Genomic DNA, 25,804 nt, shown 5'->3' with positions numbered 1-25,804 from the left:
ATATATATATATATATATATATATATATTTTATATATATATATATATATTTATATATATATATATATATATATTTATATATATATATATATATATATATATATATATATATATATATATATATATATATATATATATATATATATATATATATATATATATATATATATTTATATATATATATATATATATATATATATATATATATATATATATATATATATATATATATATATATAAATATATATATATAATAATAATAAAACCCTTATCCGCACCCCAATGGTGCATAGGGCACTGCGTCATATAAACGCAGTGTTATCTTGATCGTTTACACATGAAGGAAAGGTGATCAGCCCTCCGCTTCAGGTACCAGTCCAGGGTAATATTGAATAAATATGACAGTGAAAAAATCACTTATATTTATTTTACCCCCCTTGGGAATCGAACCCGGGACCTCCAGAACGGTAGCCGAGCGTGCTGACCATTACACACTCAAAATGTTGTATATATATATATATATATATATATATATATATATATATATATATATACAACATTTTGAGTGTGTCCAAATACTTGTTCACAAAATCTGGATTATCTCCAATTACAGGAGTTATTTTAATATTATTTTTTGACAGACATCTCATCAAAGATGAAGAAGGATATGGAAATCTGGGCATTTACGGGGCTTACGACCGTCATAGGCTGGTTTAAGTGATCACTTTACACACGTGTAACATTCACCAATTCTAACCACACTACTCAAATTCTTGTAAGTTCTATATATATGAACCAATTTAGAAACCTTGTTCATGAATCACTAAAACTTCACTAGAGACATCTATTGGTGAGATGTAAAGAAGCTTTTTACTAAGCAGAAACTCTTATATTAGTATGTGAGATCCGAATCCCAGATTATAATCATAGTCATAGTCATAGTTCTTTACATCTCACCAATAGATGTCTCTAGTGAAGATTTAGTGATTCATGAACAAGGTTTCTAAATTAGTTCATATATATAGAACTTCCAAGAATTTGAGTAGTGTGGTTGTCGATAATGGGTAGAATTGGTGAATGTTACACGTGTGTAAAGTGATCACTTAAACCAGCCTATGACGGTCGTAAGCCCCGTAAATGCCCGGACATCCATATTCTTCTTCATCTTTGATGAGATGTCAAAAAATAATATATATATATATATATATATATATATATATATATATATATATATATATATATATATATATATATATATATATATATATATATATATATATATATATATATATATATATATATATATTTATATATATATATATATATATATATATATATATATATATATATATATATATATATATATATTTATATATATATATATATATATATATATATATATATATATATATATATATATATATATATATATATATAATATATATATATATATATATATATATATATATATATATATATATATATATATATATATATATATATATATATATATATATATATATATATATATATATAATATATATATATATATATATATATATATATAAGACTGGAGTCCTTTGCGATCCAAAAATGCCATCCAAATTAAAGGGAAAAGTCTAACAATCAATTGTCAGACCTGCACTCCTATATGGCTCTGAATGCTGGGCAATGTATAGCACATTCTCTAGGCAACAAGAATCCGCTGAAATGCGAAAGCTTAGATGGTCAGCGAGAGTGTCCCTTAGAGACAAAATAAAGAGTTCACGCATTCACGATAGAAGAACCTATAACCTGAGGACGAAGAGAGCTGACCCCAGCAGTCTACAAGGACAATAAGCTGAGATGTAGCCAGGCAGAAGAAGAAGATTCCAAGCGGAAGCCCCACTGTAGTTATATATTACCACCCATTAAATACAAGAAATGACGTTGAATCTATCTTACATTACGATGCACCTGCAGTTCTAACTCGTTCAAGAACATTATGCATTACTGAAAGAGACAGTAAGATCGTAAACTTGTTTGAAAGTGAATTGAAGGCACTTAACCCATACGCTCACATCGAGAACCGACTCGTCATTACTGCGCTGAACAAATGTAAATCTGATGATTAATGAACGGAGATTACGAAAAAGTGTACAAGTGATTAGAATTATTATTATTCTAGTCGTGAATCCAAAAATCGTGAAAGTGTAATGGTTACCATGTTATTTTTTTTGTTTACATCGTTATTAAAGTAATGCAGCATGTTAAATCGGTACTTACTGTGAGCTTAAATGGTTTTGTTTTATCTCGTTATGCCCTCGAAATATTCAAAGGAGTATTATGTAGCTATGTTTTTGCAATTGAGGTATTTTATATTAATATACAGAGTGCGAAAAGCTTACTATTTATTGAAATATTGTATATTTTTGTCCGCCTCCTTGGTGTGATGGTTAGCGTGTTTAGCTACCGGGCTGGAGGTTCCGGGTTCGATTTCTAGGGGGGTTAAAATCAATATTAATGATTTTACACTGTAATTTATATTTAATACTACCCTGGACTGGGCCCTAAAGCGCAGGAGAGATCACCTTGCCTTCGTGTAACTAACGATTAAGATAACACTTCGCGAATACGACGCAGTGCCCTATGCACCATTTGGTGCGGATAAGGGTTAGAAAAATATAATTTTTATATCGGATACTAGATTATTTACCCTACTGATGAGAATACTTCCCAAATGTATTGAAAACCCCAACGGTATGCGGAAATATCTAATACCTTTGCATATACTCGTATACTCATATATAGGTTTCAAGAAATAATGCAATTTGGATTATCAATAATGGGCAGAATGGTGATCCAGCCAAATGCCTGGTCGTAAGCCCTGGGATGTACAGACTTCTGGACTGCATTATCTCCGCTTAGGAGGTTTTTTTTTATATTTTTAAATCTCAACATAGGTGAAGAAGAATATGGAAGTCTGGACTTTGGTAACCAAGTCTATGGTGGTCGTTAGCTCTGTAAATACCCGGACTTCCATATTCTTCTTCATCGTTGTTGAGATATATTAATAATTTTTAAAAAAACGGAAAATTTAAAAAGCGCCATTTTCGTGAAATACTACCTCATGGGCGCTTACACAGACGAGAATTATGATATGAAAATGAAAATGATAGAAAAAAAATACGTACATTAATTTACATTTTTTTGTACATCCCCCATTAAGTATTCTTGTCTCCCATAAATTATTACTGCACACGTTAAAACTATTAATTAAGTACCTAGAATTTTATGGGTACATAAGGACCGTCAGTCCATTTAATCTTCACATACGTTTGAAAATGCCATAACTAGGCGAAACAATTGTCACAATATTAATTTTTAAGTGTTTTAATAAAATACAACTAAGTAGACTCAAAAAAATCTGTGTTTGATTTAAAAATTTATAGGTACATGAAAAAAAAACATTGAAAAAAAAACTGTCAAAACTATGAGTTGTCAGAAATATATCTTTTAATGTTTATATTTTAAAGAAGTTTCACTTGTCTCACGTGTACGGTGCTGTACTCGCAATATTTTCTGTATTCCTGTATAAAAGATCTTATATTTTACGTAATAGTTTACCGCCAGTTTTTAAATAATTCCTCATAAATATTAATTTTCGAAGATGTTATCATTTTTAAGTTATTTTTTTACCTCACCATGTATATTATAATTTGCCGGAAATGCCAAATGCCGAAAAGGGGAATCACATTGACACCATTATTAATCAGATAACACGACTTTTATTTTTGTTACTAGTAAACCTTTTCAAAGTTTGATTAAGATTTTTGACTTCAAGGGCGCCTCAGATGAAACGATAATATCGTATGATAAATGAGGGTTATGACTATTCATTGTGTTATATTTTAGAATTAACAATAATAATAATAAATGAATTAATCTTTATTACTTCTCTAGCCTTAAAATTTGTTAAAGCTACATTTTTTTTAAGTTATTATTTTTTAATATCTTATCAAAGATGAAGAAGAATATGGAAGTTTGGGCATTTACGGGGCTGACGACCGTCATATTCTGGTTTAAGTGATCACTTTACTCACGTGTAACATTCACCAATTCTACCCATTATTGACAACCACACTACTCAAATTCTTGGAAGTTCTATGTATATGAACCAATTTAGAAACCTTGCTCTTGTTTTTTGAAGTTGTTGGAACGTATCTGATATTAACATCATTTTGAGTGTGTCCAAATACTTATTCACAAATATCTCCAATTTGGTAATTTTTTTACATTATTTTTTCTTCTTCTTTTTCTTTTTCTAGATCCTAAGGGTCTGTTTGTGCCTCCGCTTTTAGCTCTTGGGATGTTGACTCCCAGCTGTTTTTCTACCTTTTTGGAGGTCTGCCTGGGGGTCTGCGTCCTTCAGGGATTCCTTAGTTTTATTGGATTATTAGTATCATTTTTTGACACCTGAAATCAAGCCCTGTAAATACCTAGATATCCAAATTTTTATTCATTCTTGTTGAGATGTCAAAAGATAATGTACGTTTAATTTATATTCAAACCAGCCTATGACTGGTCGTAAGAGCTGTAAATGCCCTGCTTACATTTTCTTTTTCATCTTTATTAAGATATCAATAAAAATTGATTTCAACAACTCCTAAATGGAACTAAGCCCAGAATCGGTGAAGAAAGATATGGACAGTCTCAAAATGTGTTTTTTTTTTTTTTTTTTTTTTTTTAATTGCATAACATAACACAACATAAAGATTATCATCATCAATTTGTGTTCATATGTCTAAGGGATTAAATATCTTATTTTGTATATTTTTGTTCCAACATATTGTTATTTCCACTGTAATGATAAATATTATCATCAATTGATTCGGCAGTTACTTTGTGGTAATAATATTAATCCATTTTTCATTTATGTTTTACTTGGTAAATACCACTGTTTATGTTTAAAATAATGGTATTTACCAAGTAAAACATAAATTAAAAATGTAATGATATTGTATGATATTCACCAGTGATATTGAGAGCCAGTGAAAGGTTACATTATTATTGTTTTCTGACTTTCGAAGATGTGGGAATAGTTATTGTTTAGAATACATAAAATGCACAAATTCTAAGAAAATGAGCATCGCATGTTTAAATTGCATCTATTTTAATTGCAAGTGATAAATAATTAACAAAACATAACTTATATGACACGTCTGTTACTTTCAAAGCCAGTTATTTTAAATTACGTTTTTACTTCTTGCTAGAGTTTTTTTAGTTAGTTCAAGCTGTTGGAATACTTATATAACTGAAAATAATTTTAAAATACTTGTTCACAAAATCTTTACATCTCACCAATAGATGTCTCTAGTGAAGTTCTAGTGATTCAAGAACAAGGATTCTAAATTGGTTCATATATATATAATCTTCCAAGAATTTGAGTAGTGTGGTTGTCAATAATGGGTAGAATTGGTGAATGTTACACGTGTGTAAAGTGATCACTTAAACCAGCCTATGACGGTCGTAAGCCCCGTAAATGCCCAGACTTCCATATTTTTCGTCATCTTTGATGAGATGTCAAAAAATAATATAAAAATTAACCAGTTCTTGCCTTCGTTTTCTAATTTTTACTCCTTCAAATTTATTTTCAGGGCTAAAACAAACAATCAAATCTAAAAGTCCGTACAGTCACTACAAGGTTTTTTTTACATAATTTTTTTCATTATTTTTATATATTTTAACATAACATACACACAATAGTAAAATGAATACTATAAAAACTAATTATTCCATTTATTCCATTTCAACCCTTGATCGCAAACCCATTTTTCCTTTGGTCCATTTATTTATTATAGTACATGACAGGGCCTATTTTTTATTACGAAAGATTCTAAATTTTGTACCATTTTCTTATTTGTTTTCTAAGAATAGCTCTATGACTTAATTCTATATCTAAAGTTGAGTTCTAGTAATGAAGAGTAGATAATATTTAATACTTATTTATTTTTTTACAAAAATGTTAATAAAATTAGTATATAACCACTCACCGAGATTTTTACGTCTACCGGTTTCGAGACGTACCCGTCTCTTCGTCAGGACAATCACTAACACAGCATGCAAACAATACTACCCTTCACCACCATAGCACCATTTACACACTCAAAACTACACAAAATGGTGCTATGGTGGTGAAGGGTAGTATTGTTTGCATGCTGTGTTAGTGATTGTCCTGACGAAGAGACGGGTACGTCTCGAAACCGGTAGACTATATACTAATTTTATTAACATTTTTGTAAAAAAATAAATAAGTAAAAATGACTAACCACAAAGTAAATGCTTTAAATATTAATAATATTGAGAATATTTAATAACTAAAAGTATTTATACAAAAATAACAGCGGATCTAACGTCTCGTTTATTTTACCGGATGATCTATAGTTAAGTGGTTACATATAACATAAAACCACAGACAAATTATATTAACAAATAAAGCTTTCATAACGGCCGACTACAACTTAAAAATCATGCACAGTAATGGTGAATCGCAATTTCACAATCTCCGTTTCTTTTTTATCAAAACTTTGCAGTTTAGTTGGACTTAATCAATTGTTGCACTCTAATTCGCGTGTTTTGATTAATAGTGCATTTGCTTAGCAAATCGTATGTGAACAATGAATTTAATTATACATATGAGGAATATATACATATATATATGAGGAAGGTTCAATAAATTCGTCAAGTTTACATCATTTTCATAGTCGTGGATTTTCCACCCTTGTACTTTACTTTAATTTCACTTTTAATTGTTACTTTTTTTTTGGTTAATGCTTTTTTTATAACCGAATTTCTTTAAACCTGTGATTGACGTACAAAGCCATTTGCAAAAAATTATATTATCTTCCGATGGAGTGGTTAATTTTGCACCATCCTGTATCTCTTAAAAAATAATTTTAACTTGAATTAATAATTTGAAGGGATAAAAAAAAACACGCAATTATTACAGTTATCTGAAATAAGAAGGGAAAAATATAATTTTTTACAATAAATTTAGTGGAACATAAAAATTAACATCATAAAGTATTTTATACACCACAGACAATGAACATTTATTGCTCGGTACTAAATTTTACGGCAGATTTTACACTTCGTTTAGCGATACCGCGAGAACAAAAAGCGTTCTTAGGATATCCGAAATGAAGACTCTACGACCCATTGCAGGCCTAACACTTCGCGACATAGTAAGAAACTCAGATATAAGAAAAATCTGCGATGTTGAAGATGTTGTGCGATGGGGAAGAGAAAGAAGACGTTTCTGGAGAGATCATGTGAGAAGAGCGAGTTCGGATCGAGTGGTGAGGGTGGCAGCGGACAGCAACATAAGCGGGATCAGACCCCCAGGAAGACTACCTAAACGATGGAAGGATAGCTGGTCTTCCACCTCCCAGGAGCGACCCGAGAATGTCAGGACCTAGTCCTAAAAGAAGAAGAAGAAGAAGTTTAGCGATAGAGTGAAAAGTAAAGTAAAAATATAGATTTAGTGCACATTTTTGGCTACGTTTCTTCATTTCTGTAAGATTTACGTTACCTTGAATGTTAGTTGATGGTTCGAAAGTACTTAAGTGATTGACAGATTGGTATTATTGAGGTCACATCTGCTCATTCATCGTTCGTGATTTAGTTACTCGTGGTTATTTCACTCTATGCAGAATAGGTTCGGCACTGACAGAGGTAATTACTCTCTAATCTACCCAAAACTCTTCGATTAACTTTATAGCAAAACGAAGGACGCGGTAATGGTTTAATTTAACTATTAAATGCATTATTATTATACTGATCGAAATAATTTACTTTTTAACTGCTTAATTAATTAGAATGGCTGCTTTTAAAGTGAAACCTCATTTTTAAAATAGCTAAAACACGTGTCAAAATAAAATGTAGGAAATAGTGGTATTTACCGAGTAAAAATTCTTAAAAATTGATTGATGTCATAACTAAGTTACTGCTGAATCAATAAATGAGATTTTAAAATTTATTTGTGATGCAGAATCAAAACACATGTCATGATAGAATAGTGGAAATAGTGGTATTTACCACGTATACTCCACAAGTAACGAATTGTTACTAAAAATGGATAGATATCATATAATTTTTTGACATCTCATCAAAAATGAAGAAGAATATGGAAGTCTAGGCATTTACGGGGCTGACGAGCGTCATAGGCTGGTTTAAGTGATCACTTTACACACGTGTAACATTCACAAATTCTACCCATTATTGACAACCACACTACTCAAATCCTTGGAAGTTCTATAAATATGAACCAATTTAGAAACCTTGTTCTTGAATCACTAGAGACATCTATAGGTGAGATGTAAAGAAGCTTTTTACTAAGCAGAAACTCTTATATTAGTATGTGAGGTCCGAATCCTGGATTATAATCACACATAAGAAACGCCAGAAAATACCATTTTCATTTTTATTATTAAGCTTATAATTTGACCAGATAATATATTTACAACATTTTGAGTGTGTCCAAATACTTTTTCACAAAATCTGGATAATCTCCAATTACAGGAGTTATTTTCATATTATTTTTTGACATCTCATCAAAACTGGTCGTCAGCCCCGTAAATGCCCAGACGTCCTTCTTCATTTTTGATGAGATGTCAAAAAATAATATGAAAATAACTCCTGTAATTGGAGATAATCCCGATTTTGTGAACAAGTATGTGGACACACTCAAAATTTTGTAGATAGATATCATAACAAAATAACTTCTGAGTAATTAGCACAGTAATATAGAATACATCAAAACACGTGTCACAATATAATTATGGAAATAGTTATATTTATGTACCAAGTTTTTTATGTAATTTTAAATGGATATCGCTCACTCCTTTCAAGAACGTCATAAATCAAAAAACTGCATTTTTCAGCAGAACGTTTTTAATGTTTAAAAATATAATACAATGTATTCAAAATAAATATCAAGCCACTTATTAAACTTTTTACTGTGCACCAGATCTTTTAAGGTAGAACCTGAAGGTTTTTTCTCAATTTGAAAAATATTTAATTTATTTAAAAAAATAATTAAACAATACTTCAAAATGCAAAAACAACATTTTCTGCCCTGTAGCGGGTAAATATTTAGTTAAAAATATGCCGCTTTTGCTGGGATATAGTACATTTTCTGGGCATTCCGAAAACATGCACAACTAAAAATTTAAGATTTTTGATTTATGACGTTCTTGAAAGGAGTGAGCGATATGTACTATCACAAATCATTGCGTGTTGAATCAATTACTGACTAAAAATTTCGATTATTAAACACACATATGCTGGATGCATCATAATCATGAGTTCTTTATACATGTCTCAACAGAGACGAAAAAAGTACTATCACAAACGTACCAACGATTAAACATTCATACCACTTCATTTAAAAACTAGTAGATACCTACATTCAATATCCGAAGCATTGCTCCGTTTTTCTAAAGAAAGAGACGATTCTAAATCCCCGTCATAGCACAGCAATGTACAAGCGGTCATACTGTACAATGAATTACCTCTTAAGGCAATCTCTGGTAACTTTCAAGAAACCCCCAAAACATAACTATCTATCCTTGGAACCTTAACTTTCCATCATAGAACACCCTTAGTTCTCGAAACTAGTCGTCTTAACATAAATAAATTCAAACCAAAAGTGGTCTTATACAAATGTTTGATTTTTATCCTCAAAAGACGACGCATCTTTATGTTATACATAAAATAATGGTCAGGAATTTACAAACACAACATCTGTAGTTCTCGAAACTAGTCATGTTGACATTAATAAATTCAAAAGTGGTCTTATACAAGTGTTTTATTTTTATCCTCAAATGTCGACGAATCTTTATGTCATACATAAAATAATGGTTAGGAATTTACAAACATAACATCTGTAGTTCTCAAAACTAGTCGTGTTTACATTAATAAATTCAAAAGTCTTATTAAACTCGTGTTTTATTTTTATATTGGAAAGCCAACGAATTTTCGTGATATGTATAAATTTATTTATTTATTCGGGAATTGTTCAGCTTACATATAAAAAATGATATAATAAACAATAGTTACATTAACAATATTAAACATTACATTACATTAACAAAAAATAGTTACGTTAAAAAAAAGCCAATTAAACAATTCCACATTTATGTTTTAAAACTATTAAAAAACATTCAGAGATTAAACAAAAAAAGGGGATTACATAAAATAATATATTTAGCAGGAAGGAGAAAGAAAGGAGAGGAATTAATGAGGATGGTTAAAGGATTTTTTTCTCTAGGTAAGAAGTTTAAAAATATATTTATAATTATAGTCAGAAATTTATAAACACAACATCTGTAGTTCTCGAAACTAGTCTTATGTATATACAATATTATATATATATATATATATATATATATATATATATATATATATATATATATATATATATATATATATATATATATATATATATATATATATATATATATATATATATAAATACAAGCGTTAAATTTTTATATTCAGAATCCGACCATTATTTTATGTTATACATAAAATAATGGTCAGGATTTTACAAACGTAATAGTATATAATTTAGCATAATAAATAAGTGTTGGTGCCTTCTGTAACCTTGCGTTTGAAGGTGAAACACGCATACGCGTGCACGGTCTGGCAGATATAATAAGATTAAGTACTTATGAATTGAATAGTGTTTCCTAATTGTGAACTTTTATGAATGGATAAGTACACGGATGTCGTAAAAACGTGTTTCGAGATATTTTCAAACAAATTGTCACGCCAAAACACCTCCCATTTGAACAACACACAAATCATAAATAAGAAAATATTTCTAACATAACAAGATCAAAATTGCAGAACGTATCACTGCACGCCTCTGGTATTTACGTAAAAAATGGTACCGATATTAATGAAATTGTTTTTTTTTTATCGTTATTCTAAATAACAACTTCATGATATTTTTGCTTTTGAAAATAAAATAAAAATGAACGCATGAACATTAAAATATAAAGACAGAGAAATAAAATAAAATAAACAGTGTGACATACTTATTAAATAAACCTTGTGTTTTTATAAATAATCATACCCTTCGAACCCTCATCCGCACTCGTTGGAGCAAAGGGCACTGCAATATATAGACGCGGTGTTATCTTTATCGTTAATATATAAAGGAAAGGTGATCAGCCCTCCATAGTTACCACTCTAGGGTAATATTTAATAAATATTGGAGTGAAAAAATCACTTAGATTTATTAGACCTGTGGATCGAACCCGGGACCTCCAGTACGGTAACCGAGCATGCTGACCATTACACTACGGAGGCGAGCAAAATAGATACATATATATATATATATATATATATATATATATATATATATATATATATATATATATATATATATATATATATATATATATATATATATATATATATATATATATATTTATATGTATATATATATATATATGTATATATATATATATATATATATATATATATATACATACATATATATACATATAATACGTATGCAAAATATTATAATTTAGTCTGATTAGTTGTAATTACACGAATTATCGTGATTCGGTAGATAGCCACGATTATTATTATGTCTACCGTTTTTTCTCATGAAAAATTAATATATCGTTTGATTACATTTGATGTTTTGCCCATTTTTAGTTTGGGTAATATATTCGTCTCTTTCTGAAGTGATCACGCATCTTCAAAATTAGTCAACACCAAGGTCGATTATTATTGCCTCATACATGCTTCAGGATTTACAGTGTGTTTCCGAAGTGTATCACTCCAATCACCGAGAAATAAACACTTTTACATTTTTTTGAAAAACATCTCTGAAAACGATGACTGACGCTGTTCTTGTAGCAGGTCATAATTTTACCCGTTCCGCAAATAAAGACAACCTATTTTAAATTTTTATTTTACAAAAAAAATGTGTGTGAAAAAAAGCTTTTTTGGTAGTAAAATCTTGTGTTTTTAAAAAATAACAAACAATATTTTCCATCTGTATTTCTTTATTTTTCTATGTGTTAGATGGCTATGCGACTCTAACGGACTTGACCTAACACCAGTCAATCTTACGCTGGTCTATGGTGAGATGAAAGAAGCTTTTTGTTGAGCAGAAACTCTTTCATTTGTATGTTCCGAATCCTGGATTATAATCAAATACATGAGGAACGTTAGAAAATATCCTTTTGTTTTAGATAGATGTCTCTAGCGAAATTGTAGTGATTCAAGCACTATGTTTCGAATTTGAACAGGATATATATGTAGAAGTTCTAAGAATTAGAGTAGTAGTAGGAGTAGAATCAATTATGGGTGGAATTGGTGAATGTTGTAAGTATGTAAAGTGATAAACCAGTCTATGACGGTCGTATCTACGGGGATATGAATATAGAATACATATATGGATTTTTTTTCATCTATGTTGAGATATAAAAAAATAATAAATAATAACTCCTAATTGGAAATAATCGAGATTTGTGAACAAGAACACACTCAAAATTATTTTAAATTAATCGTTTTATTCAATCAATTAATTTTATTTTGAGTTCTGTCTCCTAAAAAATATACATAATTTATAATGTGAACTAAGCCAAATAAGCTAGTCGTAAGCCCTGAGATGCTCAGACTTCCATTTTCTTTCATATAAAAATAACGTTATATGTTTCATATCAAGCCGAGACACCTTAAACTTTGTAATCAGCCTGTACTTTGAATACGTAAATTATTCCAAGTATTTAGACTCCTTTTTACGCCGTTTTTTTTTTTAACGAATTATTTTATGGAACTTAAATTACTTCTCCAGGATGCCTCACGTGCTTAGAGCGGCTGTCATTTTTTTATTATCATTATATCATGACTTGTTTTTTAACCGGTATATTGTAATGAATAATTCATTATGAAATTATAAGCACTTACAGAAGGCGCCATTGATCCGATTCGATATTGTTTTATTGCAATGAAACCAGTAAACGAAGATTTCTGTCTCATTTTGCTTATCCTCTTAAGATGATAATGATGCATTGGGCACTTTGGAAACATAAAAAAATGGATAACCCGCAAAGCCTCTTATTTTAGAAGCTTGTCTGTACTTAGGATAGCAGGGATAGAGATGGTTAATATGAAAATTACATCACAAACACCCAGACTAATTGAAAATGAATCTGTTTTGAATTTATTTGGCCATGGTGCAATAATGCATTGGGCATTTAAAAAATAAATTAATAACCCGTAAAGCGCCTTCTGTTAGAGTTTTGTCAGTAGGTAGGATAGTAAGGATAGAGAAGGTAAATGTGAAATATACATCACAAACACCCAGACCAATTGAAAATGAATCTTTCTAGAATTTATTTTGCAATTGGCGGAAATCGAACTCGCGACGCCACTCTCGCAGTCGAGCGTCAACTACGACACGGTGCCTGTCGCCATTTAATTGATGCGATGTTTAGTTGATTGTAAATCATATGAAGGCAAGGTGATCAGTATCACGCTTTGGGTACCAATAGAAGGTAATATTAAATAAATATTTTAGAAAAATAAAACACTAAGAAAAACTAACTAAACGGGTGGACACTGACTATGAAAGAAACAAACCAATCATCATCGCACAGTTTGTAACCCACGAAGAAGAAAAATAATGAAATGAAAATAAATGAAATAAATGAAAATAAATAAATTAACCAAAAAACTAACCATCACGCCACTTCCCCGCAGAGATAGGCAGAGAATAGAACGCCACACCACTCTGTCTTTGCAAATATACTTCACCTCTTCCACGTTCATGCATCTCCTCATACATACCCGCCGATTGTTACAACTCCTAACCCGACCACTTTCAAGTATTTGGCATACCTGATCGTGCCAATTTTTTTCTCGGTCTTCGTTTGCTCCTTTTTCCAATTACATTCGCCTCATAAATTTGTTTTACCGTTCTTTCCTCACTCATTCGTTCTACATGTCCAAACCATCTCAACACGCCTTTCTGAATTTTATCGATAATGCTTATCTCAGTTTTGCATTCCTTCCTTATTTCACTGTTCGAACATCTATCACACATCGTTTTGTCGCACATTCTTCTGAGAGATCGCATTTTGACTGCACTCAGTCTACTTTCATCCTTATTTTGCCAACTCCATGATTCACTTAAAAAATAAATTAATTCACTGAATATTTTCATACGTAATCATAACGGATACATATCGCTCACTCCTTTCAAGAACGTCATAAATATAAAAAATCGTCAATTTTCGGTTGTGTTCATGTTTTCGGAATCCCCAGAAAATGTACTATATCCCAGTAAAAGCGGCATATTTTTTTACTTAATATTTACCCGCTACAGGGCAGAAAGTGTTGTTTTTGCATTTTGAAGAAAAGGTTTTGTTTAATTATTATTTTAAATGTACTTAATATTTTCAAATGGAGAATAAACATTCAGGTTTTACCTAAAAAGATCTGTTGCACAGTAAAAAGTTCAATAAGTGGCTTTATATTTATTTTTAATACATTGCATTATATTTTTAAACTTTAAAAACGAGCTCCTGAAAAATCAAGTTTTTTGATTTATGACGTTGTTGAAAGGAGTGAGCGATATCTTAAAATAATGCAGAAGACTCTTGCTTCAGTTTTATTTGATAAATAAAAAGTATTTTCACTTCTTATGTGCACTTCCTTACTTAAGTCTTGAAGCAGTGAAAGGCCCCAAAAGTGTACGGTGCCGACATATTAATTCTACTTTTTCTTCTACGGAAAGTGTCTCAAATTATACGTTCAGAATTACGAATGAGAACAGCGTTCACAGCAAGAAAAAGATTCAATAAAAGTATATTACTAGAAAATTATAATCGTCTGGTGACAAACATAAGCATTTCTCTTGAATACTTAAGTATCAAAATAAAAAGTCACCGAAATTAATTATGGTCACAGCGGTTTTATCGTGGGTTAAGCGATAAAATATATAAACCGAAATTTATTATAGGTACAGCGGATTCATCGAAGGTAAAGTGATAACAGAAATAAACCATTTAATCATAAATACATTCGTCAGTTTGTGGTACTATCTTCTTCTTCTTCTTCCTGGCGACATCCCAGCTTATTGTCCTTGTAGGCTGCTGGGGTCAGCTCTCCTCGTCCTCAGGTTATATGTCCTTCTGTCCTGGATAACGTCACCTAGGCCATGCCTTCGAATCATGCTATATTTCTGCTTCACCCATGAATTTCTTGGTCTTCGGTCGGGTTCTCTGCGCCCTATATGCCCATACTCTCTCAATAGTCTTTCTCTACCTTCCTATAATGTCTGTTAGGAAGGTAGAAGAAAGACAATTGAGATGGTATGGATCTGAGTTTGAGTTTGTGGTACTGTTTATCCATTTAAATTTAAATTTTACTTGGTAAATACCACTATTTCTTAAAATCTATTGTGACACGTATTTCGATTCATTCCGCATCATTTTCAGATACCATTTTTTTTTTAATTTCTTAAGTTAGCTTATATTACATAAAACTATTTAACAAATACATATAAACTATTTTATACACTTATTTACTACATCTACATATGTATATATTTACATTTCCTTACAGTACACAGAACATTTATTTTACAATTCTTTAAGACTCTTTTCATTCTTCATACATTCAGGCATCTCATCAAACGTTTTTAAACCCTTATACATTAAACAATTTTGCGACTTTTTTTCATAAATGGCAGTCTTATTTTATTATTTTCTCTAGTTAAATGTTCATGACAATTTTTATTTTAAAACTATTTATCCTTAAAATATTTTGGTAATTTATCGTTAAAAAAAATATGCATCAATATCGGAAAATTTAATTTTAATCTTTTTTTATCTGTGAAACTAATATGTGAAATTAAGTCAACTAAAACTTACACTTCTGATCCGACCACTTTCAAGTATACATTTTTTTCATCAAATACATAATTACAATAAAATAACTTTATAGTTATAATAAATTTGAGCCACATCTACACGTGGCCAGATAAAGCGAATCAATATAACAATCCTTAATTTATATAAATATAATTTTATAACAGCACTTACATTAGGTAATTAAAAAAAGAAGACATAGTGAAATTTGTTTGTTGGTTGAAAAGAAGTGTAAAAGAAGCAAGAGAAGGTTGTTTTGAAAAGAAAATGGGATAAAAAAATTAGATATATATCCCATATTATTACATAATGGTCACAATACTGATAACATTATAAAACATAGATCCGTCTCTGTACAGCGTGTTAATTCGATAAATAATTGGTCACCTAGCCTACAGGATAGTGACACTGCTATGCTTTAAAGCAATTATTCACCTAATGGAGGTGACGAAATTAGGTGACGGGTGTTCCATCATGACTGCATGTATGGGAATAAACATTTGTTCCAATTAGTGCAGTGCATCTGTACATAATCACGGAGAAAATCGGGATGAAACAAAAATTGGAAATTCTTATTCTTTTTTTAACATGAGACTCTAAAAACTACACAACTATTTCAAATTATCAATCTCCTTTTTTTTTGTAATATAATCATTATAAAATTATAAAACAATTCTATTCTTGTATGTTACGCTTTTAATAAATTTTAAAAACCATTTTAAGAAACTGAAATCTTTATAAAAAGATGTCGGAAAGGTTAAATTGGTAAAAAACGAACGATTTCATTAAATTAATAGTATCTTTTGCTTAAGCAAGTTCAGGTTATTAAAAAAAATACATATACAAATATATATATATATATATATATATATATATATATATATATATATATATATATATATATATATATATATATATATACATATATAAATATATATATATATATATATATATATATATATATATATATATATATATATATATATTTATATATATATTTATATATATATATACATATATACATACAAATATTGGTTTTAACCCTTGTCTGCATACAATGGTGCATTTTGGTGTGAATCACATCGAAACAGTGTTATCTTGATCAACTAACGAACGGCAAAATAATTAGTCATATACCTCAATATGCCCGAAGGAATATATTATAAAACACAGATTTTTTTACATTTGTAATTGAGTTTACTCGTTTTTCTTTGATCACAACTTATCGTACAAACATATCACATTTTTATTTTTATTTTGTATCCATGAAATCGTATATTTATCGGAAACTTTATATAATATTATGTTAAGCGTTGTTTGTGCAATGAGAAATTTTATTCTTGATATCAATCTAGATAAATTAAGATATTCAGTTATGTAGTGAAAGCTTGATGAAGAAGGTCACTGTAATTTATAAATAGTGTAGAAAGGGCAAGATAATTCTTTAATTGAAATAAGTCACTCAACTTAATGTTACCGATTCATTCACCTGACTCAAGAACCGGTCATTGGTCTGGATTCGACTTGATCGTAGTTAATATCATTGACCTTTATTGCGTAACTTGATTCGACCATATTTGAGGCGACAACATGTGTTTTTAAGGTAACGGTTTCAATTATTTATTTATAATCACGGTAACACGCATTAAATGATGCTGAAAGTATCGAAACGTGTCATAATAGATTAAAAGAATAGTAATAACAATAGCAAGATTTACCAAGTAAAATTTACATAAAAAATTGATAGATTTAGATTACCACAGCGTAGAATAAAATAACAACTATGTAGGTGACCAAAAAAAAATACCACAGAGTGTCTGCCGAATCAATTAATGAAAACACTTATATTTATTTTGTTTCCCTTGGGATTCTTACCTGGAAACTCCAGCACGGTATACAAACGCGCTAAACAATATAGAATTGTATTTAGGCTTTTATTTCAATACTAAATAACAAACGCACTAAGCAATATTTAATTGTATTTAATAATAAATAATAAACCCTTATCCGCACCCCAATGGTGCATAGGGCACTATGTCATATAAACGCAGTGTTATCTTGATCGTTAACACATGAAGGAAGGGTGATCAGCCCTCTGCTTCAGGTACTAGTCCAGGGTAATATTGAATAAGTATTACAGTGAAAAAATCACTTTTATTTATTTTTACCCCCCCTGGGAATCGAACCCGGGACCTTCAGAACGGTAGCCGAGCGTGCTGACCATTACACTACGGAGGCGGACAATTGTATTTAGGCTTTTATTTCAAAACTAAATAACTAATCAATGCTGGACGATGTATGACACCTACTCTTGGCAACTCAAAACTGCCAAAATGTAAATGCTTAGATGGTCAGCTGGAGTATCCTTTAAAAATAAAATAAAGAGTCCATGCATTAGTGCAGGCTTGGGTGTAACAGACATCAATATTAAGGTAAATATATAAAAAGCAATTGAGATGGTATGGGCATATACGACGCAGAGAACTTGAATATATTGTGAACCAGGCAATTGCCATAGATCTTCCACGAAAATCGTCTAAAAAATACCAAAAAAATCATGGATGCTACAAAAACATATATGGTTCGAAGGCATGGGCCTAGGTGACGTTATCCGTTATAAAAAGGACCTACAACCTGAGTATGAGGAGAGTTAAAACGAGACCTACAACAATCTACAAAGACAAAAAATTGGGATGAAGCCAGGAAGATGATAAATACTAAATACCAAGCAATTGCCATAGATCTTCGTCGAAAGACATCTAGAGAAAGACCAAAAAATTCATGGATGCTACCGAAAGATAACATTTATAGTTTGAAGGTATGCCTAGATGACATTGTCCATGACAGAAGGACCTACAACCTAAGGATGAAGAGAGTTGACCCCAATAGTCTACAAAAACGATTAGTTGGTATGGAACCAGGAAGATGAAAAAGCCTTTAAAATTATCTCTATATCATTCATCGTTCACTTTGTGTAATAGCACTTCAAAAAATACTACTTTGTGAAATGAATCATTACATCATCAGGTCAAATGTAGATTAAAATGAAATTGTTACGGTCTGACATTTATCCAAAAAAATATATATTTATAAAGTGTTATATTATCATAGGTACCACAAAGTTAACAATGCTCAACAAAATTAAGCATTGTTAAAATTAATAACAAAATAGATTAAATAACTAGTCAATTAAAAGTAACATGATATATTTAGAGTTAAAATGTTTAAAAACACAAATTGAGCAACATATCGCTCACTCCTTTCAATAACGTCACAAATCAAAAAACTTGATTTTTCAGGAGAACGTTTTTAAAGTTTAAAAATATAACACAATGTATTAAAAATAAATATCAAGCCACTTATTGAACTTTTTACTATGCAACAGATCTTTTAAGATAAAACATGAAGGTTTTTTCTCCATTTGAAAAGTATTTAGTATATTTGAAAAAATAACTAAACAATACCTTTTCTTCAAAATGCAAAAACAATTTTTTTTGCCCTGTAGCGGGTAAATATTAAGTTAAAAGTATGCCTCTTTTGCTGGGATATAGTACTCTTTCTGGGCGTTCCGAAAACATTCTCAACTGATAATTGACGATTTTTGATTTATGACGTTCTTGAAAGGAGTGAGCGATATGTATGTTCTCATTTTGTAAGTATAAATTAAAAGTTATTTGTAATTTTAAAATAAATAGGTACATTTTCCCCGGAATGCTCATATGTTGAATGGCGTGATCAGGTACCTTTTAGCATTACACATCCCTTTAATTAAACACATACATCATTCACTGAGCAAGCCTCTGGTACATTATAATTATTAGGCAAAAGAACTGTATATTACTTACTTATAAGTGGTTATTTCTGTAAAATTACCACTGACGTCATCATCTCGATATTACGCTACCAGGAGAAGGTCTGTCAACAGTAAAGGGGAAAATACGGTAAAAATAAATGATTAAAAAACCAAATATTTTGTGGTTATGACTTGTGTTACTTTAGTATTTACGGAAAAGTTATCCTAATACAACTTATTAAATAATAAAGATGAAATTATTCCTTATCTCAAGGAATTAAGGTCCAGCATACGTTAAAACGCAACTAATTTTCTTTAAACCCGAGTAACATTTGACGTAGGTAATTGTTCTTTTTTCTAAAATCCGGTGATTTGTACTGAATCCGGTGATTTGAACGGTTTTTTGTACTGAAAAAATAAGTTTGTCTTCGAAATAAACACATCGCTCACTCCTTTTAAGAACGTCATAAATCAAAAAACTTGATTTTTCAGGAGAACGTTTTTAAAGATTAAAAATATAATACAATGTATTGAAAATAAATATCAAGCCACTTATTGAACTTTATACTGTGCAACAGATCTTTTTAGATAAAACCTGAATGTTTTTTCTCCATTTCAAAAATGTTTAGTATATTTTAAAAAAATAATTAAACAATACCTTTTCTTCAAAATGCATAAACTACACTTTTTGCCCTGTAGCGGGTAAATATTAAGTTAAATATATGCCTCTTTTGCTGGGATATAGTATGTTTTCTGGGCATTCCGAAAACATGCACAACTGAAAATTGACGATTTTCGATTTATGACGTTCTTGAAAGGAGTGACCGATATATGGTTTTGAAAAGAAAACAGTTATTGAAAGGTGAACGGTTAAATAATAAATTTAATAATATTTTTTCAATGTATTATATGTCATCAAAAAATTCAATATGAATTCTAAAAGATAACGGGCGCAAGCGACGACCGGCTCTCATCACAGCCGGACGCTTAATGAATTATATTATTGCGAGTAAGGCCTTAATGGTGTATTCACCAGTTCATCATATAATTGGCGGGTATGTATGAGGACATGCATGAATGTGGAAAATGTGAAGATTGTTTGTAAAGAGTGGTGTGGCGTTCTTTTCTGTTTGCCTACCCCTGTTATCTTGATTATTACTAACACGAAGGCAATGTCACTCCTGAGCTTCAGGGAGCAGCCTGCGGTGATATTAAATAAATATTTTAATGTAAAATTACTAATATTCATTTTCACCCCCAGTGGGAAACGAACCCGGGACCTCCAGCATGGTAACTTTATACGCTAACCATTATACCACGGAGGTTTATATTTTATTAATAATGACTTCTCAAACAAGAGTTTTATTTTCATATACAAAGACTTCACTGGAAATCGAGCCCGGGACCTCCATTATCTTACATTTCTTCATTTCGGATTAATTTGGCGAAACAAGAAATTCGCGATGTGGGAAATCCAGCGAGGATTTCAAATGCCAATATTTTACCATACGTGTATAATAAAACTCGTCAGTATGAAAATAAATACTCAATCCTAATGAAGTATAAACAATAAAATTACTAGAGAAGAAGAAACGTCTCTGGTCAATTAACTCTCCAGTTATTCAATTTATTATATATATATATATATATATATATATATATTTATATATATATATATATATATATATATATATATATATATATATATATATATATATATATATATATATATATATATATATATATGTATATATATATATATATAAATATATATATATATATATATATATATATATATATATATATATATATATATATATATATATATATATATATATATATATATATATATATATATATATATATATATATATATATATATATATATATATATATATATATATATATATATATATATTAGGGGGTTGAATAAGTTCTTGCCGTTTATAAAAATTTAATATTTTTCTGTGATTTAAATAGATTCCTTTGTTTTTTTTTGTTTTCCTGTCCCCTGCCTCGAACACCCGCGTGGCACTTTCAACCGCCTCAAAATTAAAGCTATGGGCCTTGTTCATCGGCAGGGAAACTGGGTCCCGTATGCTCTGAAGGAGAGAGTATGTATATATATATATATATATATATATATATATATATATATATATATATATATATATATATATATATATATATATATATATATATATATATATATATATATATATATATATATATATATATATATATATATATATATTATATATATATATATATATATATATATATTTATATATATATATATATATATATATATATATATATATATATATATATATATATATATATATATATATATATATATATATATATATGTATATATATACAGGTTCTCTACGTCCTATATCCCTATACCATCTCAATTGCCTTATTCTACCTTATTATTGATATCAGTTACACCCAGGATTCCACTAACGCGTGAAATCTTTATTTCATCTTTAAGGGACACTCCAGTTCACCTTCTAAGCATTCGCATTTCAGCAGTTTCTAGTTGCCTAAAGTAGGTAATATACATCTTCCAGTATTCAGAATTGTGTTTTATCATCAATAGATGGCGTTGGTATTCCAAATCCCGACATATTCTGGATAGATTCGAGAAATATTTACTACGCCCCAAACGTGGGGCCACACGCTATCTAGCCTGGTATTCTACGGAGAGGTTAATTCATCAGATGCCAATTGAATTGAATAAATAAATAAAAAATCAATAAGTATAGGCCTTCCTTGAGAGGCGTGGCACAAGCGGGTCAAGCAGGCACTTCATCTGAGTCCAAGTGCTTACAGAATCAAGTAACCAGAAATATGAAGATGTTTCACACGTGCGAGGGCGTAAATTGACATGGCATTCTATCCTCTTCATCTCCTCTCACGTAGATGAAATATAACGTACATTGATCGCAAGAGTGTCACATAATACTTAACCGTATAATGCCACTCTAACGCTTTCTGGACTGTGCGTTTGATCAAATTAAACGCATCGTTGACGCAAGACCCCTACCTTCATACAACAAACTATAAAATTAACAATATTTTGAGTGTTAAAATCATTGTTCATAAATCTGGTTTTGTCCACTTACGAGCTATTTATATTGTTTTCTTCACAAAGATGAAGAAATATATGTAAGTCAGCATGTGGAGATGCATGAATGTGAAAGAGGCGAGGATTGTTTGCAAAGACATATTAATGTGGCGTTCTATTTCCTCTACCTTCCCCTGCGGAGAAGTAGTGTTATGGTTAATTATTTAGTTTTTAATAACATTTTGTATATAATTAAAATAGATATTATAATTGTATGCATAAAATCTATTTATTATATCATTTTCACCAAACATCAATTTCATTATATTTGACATCGTCAGATAAGTATAAAATAGTAGGTTAAGTCAATAATATAGTAATTTCATGCATAATTTAATGCAATTTATGGAATATGTTGCAATTTTCACATGTGGCAGTCTTCTGTTTAATGTGCGATTGATATAATGTAATCAAGCGGAACAGGTGTGAGCAAATAAAGGAAGGTTTCACTAAAACGGTTCTTGGCTAAGATTTATTATTATACAATAATCGTTTGAAAGCATTTTTCGAAAACAACTAAAAAAAACTGTAGTTTTGAGATTGGTAATCAGTTTTATATTTGAATATCGTTAAAAAATTGCAAATATGATTAAAAATATTAAAAGCGAATAAATCGCTAACTCCTTTCAAGAACGTCATAAATCTAAAAACTTGATTTTTCAGGAGAACGTTTTTAAAGTTTAAAAATATAATACAATGTATTAAAAATAAATATCGAGCCACTTATTGAACTTTTTACTGTGCAACAGGTCTTTTTAGGTAAAACCTGAATGTTTTTTCTCCATTTGAAAAATATTTAGTATATTTAAAAAAATAATTAAACAATACCTTTTCTTCAAAATGCAAAAACAACACTTTTTGCCCTGTAGCGGGTAAATATTAAGTTAAAAATATGCCTCTTTTTCTGGGATATAGAACATTTTCTGGGCATTCCGAAAACATGCACAACTGAAAACTGACGATTTTTGATTTATGACGTTCTTGAAAGGAGTGAGCGATATCAAAATTCATTTTTTACTAGTGTTAGCTATATACCCGGTAACTTGTTACTTTAGCTGGGTATGGTTAAAAGGAAAAGAAAGAAAACAGAAAGTCCAAATTTCTTATATGTTTGTGAAGTACTAAAAAACAGTAAAAATCTATGAAACAACGATGCAATCGAAAACGTTGAGAATGCTTAGTGACTGCAGTTGTCAGGAAGCGCTCTGTCTGCCATGAGCAATATTTGGTGATGTGTGAGTTGCTGTCACGTTCATAGGATGGTATATTGTAGTCAATTTAATTGTTTTTTTTTTGTTTTCTGTCACTGATAAAACACCTTTCACATGTCGCTCACTCCTTTCAAGAACGTCATAAAACAAAAAACTTGATTTTTCAGGAGAACGTTTTTAAAGTTTAAAAATATAATAGAATGTATAAAAAATAAATATCAAGCCACTTATTGAACTTTTTTCTGTGCTTTCTGATCTTTTTAGGTTTTTTCTCCATTTGAAAAATATTTAGTAAATTTAAAAAAATAATTAAACAATACCAATTTCTTAAAATAATTAAACATAACAACACTTTCTGCCCTGTAGCGGGTAAATATTGAGTTAAAAATATGCCGGTTTTGCTCGGATATAATACATTTTCTGGGCATTCCGAAAACATGCACAACTGAAAATTGACGATTTTTGAAATATGACGTTGTTGAAATAAGTGAGCGATGTGTCAAAGCAATCGGTAATTTACTTAAGGAGTTTAAAGATTTCGAAAAAAACAAACATCATTTATATTTTGATTTTGAAATATAAAATCAATTCTCAGTTTTAAATCAAAATGATTTGAAATTGTTCTCCCGGAATCTGAAAAAATATTTTTTTTTTATAATTCAAGTGTTTTTTGGGTCTCGACGCCTCTGAAAATGTTGAATTGTTCAAGATACATTCGTTTACAAAAAAAAATCTTGAAAAAATTACATACCTAGTTGTTATCTCATTCTATAAAATGTAGTTCTACCAAGAAATATCAGTACAAAACTAAAATATAAAAAAATATATTTTTATACATTTTTTGAAAAATGTATTTTATTTGTATAACTGTTTTTTTTCAATATGGAATAACTTTTAATGCTCTTATTTGAAGTTTTTGCTTTTTTATATGTCTGCAGTTACAATATAAATGAAAATGTGTTTTTTTTTAAATATGTATCAAATTGAATGTTTCACTAACCAAAAAGATCTTTATCTGAAATTATATAAATATATGTATGTATTTAAAGGTGTCACAATTCTTCTCCGTCTTATTCCTCATTGCTGAGGGTTGTGACCCTTGCAGATGCAATGATTTCTCCAGTTATCCCTTGACTGCGCTGCACGTAGCGCTCCAACCACTGAGGTGCCTGCTGCTGCCTTAATTTGATCGGTCCATCGTGTGGGATCTTCCTCTCCCTCTCTTTCCCTCCAGTCTACCGATAACAACTAATCGTTCCAGGCTATCCTCGTTGCCACGCGCAACGTGTCCAAAGAACTGTCACAATATAAAACTTATTTTAATTACATTTATTTCACACTTATCGTTAAAAATTACAATGGCAAATATAAGTTTTTTATTGTTTCCTGTATTTTATCATAAAAATCTATAAAACCCAATACGTTTCCGATGTCAGAGATTGCCTTAAACTTTCACTTTTTGGTGAATAAATATTCTAGACACACCGATGGTTGCGATGCCCCTTGAGCATTCATTAATCCCTAAGAATCGTCGGAGAAATCTGCAAAAACAAACATTTTTTAAGAATAAAATAACAAATATCCATATGAAGTTGTATTTTGAAATCGAAGAACTTAAAAATCTGTCAACTATCGATTTGTTTAGTTTACGTAATAATCGAGGAAAAAAGAAAACAAGCTCAAAGGAAAGTTTTTTTTTGTTAATTAAAAAAGTCATTGAATATTCATGC

General features: G+C 29.9%; 1 protein-coding gene across 1 annotated transcript in view; it reads right to left on the bottom strand.

The window, feature by feature from the left end:
* Positions 1 to 16,410, bottom strand: part of ChAT (Choline acetyltransferase) — a 155,817-nt gene extending 139,407 nt beyond the window's left edge. Inside the window, exon 1 of the mRNA XM_088262370.1 lies at positions 16,373 to 16,410. Within this exon, the coding sequence (XP_088118496.1) occupies positions 16,373 to 16,410 (38 nt within the window). The remainder of the gene's footprint in view (positions 1 to 16,372) is intronic.
* Between the last annotated feature and the right edge of the window lie 9,394 nt (positions 16,411 to 25,804).

The sequence above is a fragment of the Brachycentrus maculatus genome, unplaced genomic scaffold (genome assembly GCF_059751285.1).
Source record: "Brachycentrus maculatus isolate JH-2025_06_01 unplaced genomic scaffold, ASM5975128v1 h1tg000176l, whole genome shotgun sequence".
NCBI classification, from domain to species: domain Eukaryota; kingdom Metazoa; phylum Arthropoda; class Insecta; order Trichoptera; family Brachycentridae; genus Brachycentrus; species Brachycentrus maculatus.
This window is presented reverse-complemented; position numbering and strand designations above follow the sequence as displayed.